Source organism: Nicotiana tabacum, chromosome 17 (genome assembly GCF_000715075.1).
Source record: "Nicotiana tabacum cultivar K326 chromosome 17, ASM71507v2, whole genome shotgun sequence".
NCBI classification, from domain to species: Eukaryota; Viridiplantae; Streptophyta; class Magnoliopsida; order Solanales; family Solanaceae; genus Nicotiana; species Nicotiana tabacum.
Genome location: NC_134096.1, coordinates 48,285,609 through 48,292,568, shown reverse-complemented (window position 1 = coordinate 48,292,568; position 6,960 = coordinate 48,285,609). Strand labels below are relative to the sequence as shown.

Here is a 6,960-nt window from a genome sequence, read left to right as displayed (position 1 = left end):
TATCATAATTTTACTTAAACAAATAAGACCACGAGCAAAACTTAATCTTCAGATTTGGAAATGTAATTCTGAATTGCAAACATTTTCCATTATTGGTTTTGGGTATTAATGGATATGCATAATAATGTTTCTTTTTATCAAGAAAAGAGAGACTATCTGTAAATAAGAAATGCTCAAAATAATGTTGTAAATCATTCAGGATTGGTTTCCCAAGATTTCAAACCACGATAAACAGAATTATTTTCTTTTGTCTAGACTTGTTAAGCTTTAACGAAAATCTTGCGAGATGCTCCTCTTAATATTTCTTCTGTTGTGGTAAGTTGTTTTTATATTTTTTAGGTTGTTAATCCTATTTCTTATTGGTAATTAATTATTTTTTGTTATTTTTAACATGATTGATAGCAGAAATGTCTTTCTATCATGTATATATATATATATATATATATATATATATATATATATATAAGTTGAATGAATTTCTCACCGTTATAAGGGTCAATTTACAAGAGTGAAAGCGAGACCAGATTTACAAAATGATAAACGAAATGCTCAATTAAAACACAAGTATTTTTTTTTATTTTATAAACACAAGTAATGTTGTGCATATTAACCTAAGAAACCAATATCAACCGTGTGGTTGAACAATTCAAATGACGCAAGATATCCTATAAATCAGTACTCTTTCTTTTCTTTTTTGTTTTCTACTTAGAGCACAACATGTGGGCCTACATATGTACGCAACTAGCAAAAGGACCCACCAAGTTTCCAGTTCTGTTTCTATCATAGGAACTTTAGTTACATACAAGTTGAGTGATATATTTTTATTTGAAGTCTATTCTACTAAATTTTTGATATATAAAGTTGTTAACAAGTTTTTTATAATCGATTCTCTAGCTAATAGTTTATGTTCAATTGATAATATAACCAACTCATTTAATTTTTCTTGAGATATTATTGATCTTAGATAAGATTTTACAGAGCAATATAATTATAAAACTATTGGAAACTTAAAAGTATTGTTGAACACTTGAACTAATGAAATTTTTGAAAAAGAAGGTGAGTAAGAATATCAAAGAGAAAGACTGAAAATATGTAAGATTTTTTGAAATATGAAGAGATTAGAAAAAAAAAAGATTGACTAGGACAAATTAAGGAATATAGCAAATTTTTTAATGAAGGAGTAAAAAGTAGAAAACTGAAACGTTGGGAAAACTATTCATCTACCCATTTTAAGTAAGTCAAATTATTAACTTATTTATATATCTAATTTTTTTTTTTGCTTTTATATTAAAAACTCTATTTTTATATTAAAAATACTAAATATTATTTTTGAAATATTTATGAACTTATTATTTTTTAAAAGTGGCCCCCCCCTAAATTTGGGGCCCAACGCACCAACTTTGGAGCCGGCCATGAGTTTCATTCCTCGCTAATGCCGCTCGCAATCATTGTCATTTTCTGTGGAATATTTCACAAATGCTGTCGGACTGTTGTCTCAATCTAAAAGTGAGTTTAGATATTAAATTATTGTAAGTTTAAGATTTTACCTCTTCTTTCAAGTTGATATTTTTTTACTCATTCCTTCCCAATTTACGTGAGGTGTTTGATTCTACGTAGAATTTAAAAAAAGAAAGAATATTTTTGAATCTTTATAGTATAAAATAAGTCATTGATATTTGAGTGACTATTAATCATCTAGTTAAAGGTAAAATAAGAAGTTTGAAGTTATATTGTTTCTAAATAAGGAAATATGATATTCTTTTTGGGATATACTAAAAAAGATAGTATGACACATAACTGAGACTAGAAGAAATATTAACTTTAAGTTGTTGACTTATAATATATAAATATATAATGCATGTTAAATTTGAAAAGTATAATGTATACACACATAAAAGAAATATATTTAGGAACTTGTGTCAGTTTACACCTCTAAGTAAAGGGTATTTCTGTCAGTTGTGAATATAGCTTATTAGGCACGGGTGCAATCAAACGCCGTACTTCAATACATAATCATGATATATATGTTAAAAATTAATTCCTAAATTTTAACAAATGTGACATTCTTAGCTCAAAATTCGGAAAGTCTAACAAAGGCAATAATAAGAACTTTAAAGGTTGAATCGCCTAAACAGTACAAATGTTGGCCTATATAAGAGGCTGAAGCTGATGGCCTAATTTATGAAGTCACTAAAGGAGGTGACTTGTGGTAGTGCAAGCATAACAAATTACAATTACCGATCATCAAAAAATTTGGAGAAATCATTTAGCAGCCGCAGTCACATAAGAAAATGTCTTTACAAGAGCTTGAGCTCCCTGGCTTCCGTTTTCATCCCACTGCTGAAGAACTCATCAACTTCTACCTCAAAAGGATTATCAAAGACAAAAAACTTGACTACAATGTCATTGCCTTTGTCAACATATATCTCCACGATCCTTGGGAGTTACCTGGTTAGTAACACAGTTCTTTCCCCCCCTCTTATTCTTTCTTTCTGTAATTATTTTATTAATGATTTGATCGTGTAAATATAATTCACACAGTCAAAAACTCATTAACATATTGCAAAACCTTGATATAGGGGCGAATAAGTTTCTGATTCCAAATCAAAAGAAATTGGTACAGCAAAATATGGACCTGGAATTATTGAACTAATCAAGTCAGTTGCATAGTGAAGTCACTATTTATATGTTTAAGTTTAGCCATCAGTAATTGCAACATTGATAAAATATTATAATAAACTTTATAATTGTTTGAACTCAGACAGCTTCAACTTTCTTTTTTTATTATGTAATATTCATACCCAAAGACAATTCAAAGTACTTCATCTCAACTTCAACTATACTCTTTATTTCAGCTTCAACTAGATATTATCTAAACGCCCACTTAAGTGTCAGAATATAACAATTAGTGTTTCTACGTGCCACTTTTAGCACATTTTTACTTACCTTTGCTACTTTTTTTTCTTTTTTGGAAGTAGGATTGGCAAGAATAGGGGAAAGAGAGTGGTATTTTTTTGTACCAATAAACAGGAAACATGGTCCTAAAGGGAAGCCCAACAGAACCACAAGAAATGGTTTCTGGAAGGCAACTGGTTCTGATTGCCAAATTCGTTCAACATTAGACCCAAAGAAGGTTATTGGGCTCAAGAAGACTTTGGTTTTCTATGTTGGAAGGGCACCTAAAGGGTGCAGAACTGATTGGGTCATGAACGAGTACAGACTTCCTGATGGCCACCCCTTACCTAAGGTACTTTGGCTTTAACTTATATATATTATTTAACTTGTTGTAATAGGTAATCTCCGAGTTGTTGATCCCATCTTTTAAATTATCTGATGGTAGAAAACAGTCACTATATAGAAGTTAAAGTCAATATTTTTCAATTTAATTGAATATAGCAGGTAAATACTATATCTTCCAGGTTACCACATATATTAGAATTGTTACGAAGAGATACATATTATTGTAGGTCAGCTACTTAACATGTCGATGTAAAAGATCTGTTAGGGTACAAAATTTAAAATCTTTCGCAATATAATGTTATGCCTCCGTTGTGCCTTGTCATTCAGATTTAACTCTTGCGTGATGTTTTCATTTCTCTTGTACTTATTTTCGTTGGAGCTTTTTCTTTTATCAATTTTCTTGATATAAGTTTGAAAGAATCCGGGGCAGTTTTTTTCAAGCTTCAAAATCGTGCATTGTGCAAAGAATGCATGTATTTTAATTTCTACATTCTGGTTCACATGAAAACTCTTATTTTACCGAAAATTTTAGCTTGTTATATGACAACTCCCTCCCAATCCAGTCCTTCCACTCTGATCTTTATCTTTTCCTTTTCTAGTTCATATTCTTTGTGACAGCGAATTCAGAATACTTGTACTATGAAAGGTTAAATAGAGAACTATTCAGAACTTTATTAACATGCTACACCAGTGGCAGATGTAGAATTTGAGATAAGGGGATGTAAGAGATGCTAAAATATCACAATTTGGAGATGAAATGATGACCTAAAACAGTTTTTGAACACTTTTTCCCACTCTGCTATAAACTATTCTAACTTTAACGGGATCCAACAACCAGTATATAAACATAAAGAAAAAAGATCACCTATGCGCAATATAATTTTCCTACAAAGGGGATACAATTATTAATTCTAGGACCAATGTCCAAACCCCCACTCAGCTAGACAAGACTCGTTTATTTTGTCATTATCACATTTAAGGAACTCAGATTTTGTAAATTTTAAATTGGATGCAGGATCATGACATAGTACTTTGCAAAGTTTACAGAAAGGCAACCTCCTTTAAAGTATTGGAGCAAAGGGCAATAGTTGAAGAACATGCAACAAAAAGACACTCAACATCTACACAATCAGATGACAATCTTGGTCCTTTGGTCCCACAAGAAGACTTGGAATCATCAGCCTCACATAATCTTATCTCTTTCAGAAGCTTACAAGAAGAAAATCATAACACCGCGATTAAGCTACCTCAATTATCTGCTTCAAATCCATTTTTAGAGCCACCCAAGTTTAGCACTGACTCATTATCAAGTCCCCTCTGGACTGAAATACAGAGCACAGGGCAAGACTTGTGGAGTCTATTTTCTTTATCTTGAAGAGATCAATTCCTTACCCTTTTAAGCTTAGAATGACATATTTCAAGATGAAAGTTTTTTCAGGACTTTTTATAGTTACATGTTTGATGTCGGAATAAGTAAGTTGTCTCTTTCATAGTGGAAATTATGATTGTAGTCTGACAGTTTTAACTCTATAGCTGTTTAGGCTAATATGTCATTATTAGGAATCTTGATGTAAATTACCTTCCCCTTTCTTTGGTTTATGATGACTTCTTTATGCAGTCAAATAGCCCATCAACGCCAGAAAAAAATTGCGAGGTTCAACCATGATTGATGCATCTAATTTTTATGTCAATTCGGGTGTCAATTTATTAATTTAAAAAACTTGTGAATTCAACCATGACTGATGCATCTAATTGCCGTCTATGTTTTCCTGCTCGGTGTTTTAAAAAGTCATTTTTGGGTGAGGCGCACCAAAAATGTCCCGAGGTGATGGTGTGGGACGAAAGTCTACGCCCAACAATTCGAAGCGTACACCCGGGTGTTTGAGACGCGTTTTTGTATTAAGGCGCCCCATAAACTTTTTCAAATTAAAATAATTTTTTTTAAATAAGTCCTTCATATAATACCTAAATTCTCAAAAGTCAACTTGTAATTACTCAAAAGTTTTAAAAAGAAAGTGAAATGTATTAAATTTAAAAATCAAGTTTTTTATTGATTGAAGTCCTAATTTATGATCTTTCCTAATTCTTTATCTTGTCTGCTAGTCTACTAATATCTCTCAAAAGGAATGATTTTTTTTTTACAAATGCAAAGAGAACTTCATTCTCCTTCATAGCAGCAAGTTCAAAATTCAAATTGTAGGTTAGTCATCCTTTTTGTTCATTCATGTAGAAAACTTTATTCTTTTTGACTCAAGTTACTTGTGCTTGTAAGTAGTGTATAATAGATTGTTTTGACTAGTTTTTTGTGGGGATGGAGCACGCGCGCGCGCACACACACACAAATATATATATTATTCGTGTTTTTGTTAATTAAATATTATTTTAATCTTACTTTGTTAAATTTTTGATAAGTAAATAAAAAGGTTGTAATTCCTGATTCCTCTTATTTGTCCCTTTTCCATGGGGAACTAGCAACTAGGACTCTCTCATTTATTACAAATTTTACTTGCTTATTGCATTTTGAGATTGTATTTTATATAAAGAAAATGTGATTTTGACGTTAAAAAATGACTAGAGTTGACCACGGTCAGCATTTTTGGTAAACGACCTTAGATCGGTATTTTGATTTGTATGATAATTTTAGACTCGTACGCATGTTTGGTTGGGGTCCCGGGTGACCCGATACCATTTCGGCGCGTTATGTGACAAGTTGGAAATTTGAGTTTTGAACTTGAAAATCTTGAGGTTTAATGATCGATTCTTGAATTTTAATGTTATTTTGATGATTTGAGCTTGTGAGCGAGTTTGTATGCTATTGTTATACATATGTGGATGTCCGAATTAGAGTGAGGGGGGCTTAGGTAAATTCCGGATAGGTTGAGGTCTGATTTTGGCTTAACATGTGACTACTGGTTTAACTGGCCTACAAGTATCATATTTGCGATGACCTGTTTACAAATGCGGCTTCGCTTTTACAAAGTCAGGCTCGCATTTGCGATGACTGATTGGGATGGGAGGCTTCGCATTTGCGAAGCTTTGCTCGCAATTTTGAGGAATGTATAGCATTTGCGGCACTGGGGGAAGGGGGGGGGATGTTTAGAGGCAACTTCGCAATTGCGAAGCTTGGATCGCATTTGCGATGGCTTTGTTGTATTTGCGAAATCAGATGCTCAAGGGCTAGTTCACAATTGTGATTTTTCGAATATGCTTTAAATTATACACAAAATATGAGAAAGTTTTATGAGATTTTTTTATTGTAAAGATAGAAATTATTTTCTCACAAGAAAAAAAAGGGTTATCTTTTTACCATTTTAAGAATTAAGCGTATGAAAATTTGTACTCTTTATATGAGATTAGGAAAATTAGAAGTTGAGAAAATATATGTATTTTTACATGGATGTTTTAATGAAATAATAGTGTATGTATTGATTTATATGGTACCATAATTTATTAATATTTTAATAGTAATATTTTAAGTAATTTGAGATAATTCTTGATTATTTGGATAATTGGTTAATTATCGGGTAACAAGACATCACCTAATTAACTCATAAGTGGGATAAAGATTAAAATAACCTTCCCCCCACCCCCAACGTGGCAAGTAACCCCTTTCTTTTAATGACTAAGTAATAAAAGAGCAAGGTGTCACACTTTGAAAGAAATGTGACACCAAGCATTAATTATGTAGGTCACCTAAAAAAAAAATGAGGATAACACTAT

At 31.7% G+C, this 6,960-nt stretch overlaps 1 protein-coding gene across 2 annotated transcripts; it reads left to right on the top strand.

Annotated features, from left to right (window-relative positions):
* The first annotated feature begins 2,168 nt into the window (after window positions 1-2,168).
* On the top strand, window positions 2,169-4,931 carry LOC107827030 (NAC domain-containing protein 6-like). 2 transcript variants are annotated; one of them, XM_016654084.2, is made up of 3 exons: window positions 2,169-2,451; window positions 2,976-3,247; window positions 4,256-4,931. In XM_016654084.2, exons 1-3 carry the CDS (start codon window positions 2,292-2,294, stop codon window positions 4,613-4,615), a joined length of 792 nt encoding a protein of 263 aa, XP_016509570.2. In that variant the 5' UTR covers window positions 2,169-2,291; the 3' UTR covers window positions 4,616-4,931. The 2 variants fall into 2 exon arrangements, with proteins under 2 accessions (XP_016509570.2, XP_016509571.2); XM_016654085.2 differs by having other exon boundaries at window positions 2,170-2,451; window positions 2,979-3,247.
* The last annotated feature ends 2,029 nt before the right edge of the window (window positions 4,932-6,960 follow it).

Excerpts from the sequence above, each read along its gene's own strand:
- LOC107827030 (XM_016654084.2), top strand. The coding sequence starts at position 2,292 with ATGTCTTTACAAGAGCTTGAGCTCCCTGGCTTCCGTTTTCATCCCACT. Across the intron at positions 2,452-2,975 it reads CGATCCTTGGGAGTTACCTG|TAGGATTGGCAAGAATAGGG; the intron begins GTTAGTAACACA and ends CTTTTTTGGAAG. Across the intron at positions 3,248-4,255 it reads ATGGCCACCCCTTACCTAAG|GATCATGACATAGTACTTTG; the intron begins GTACTTTGGCTT and ends AATTGGATGCAG.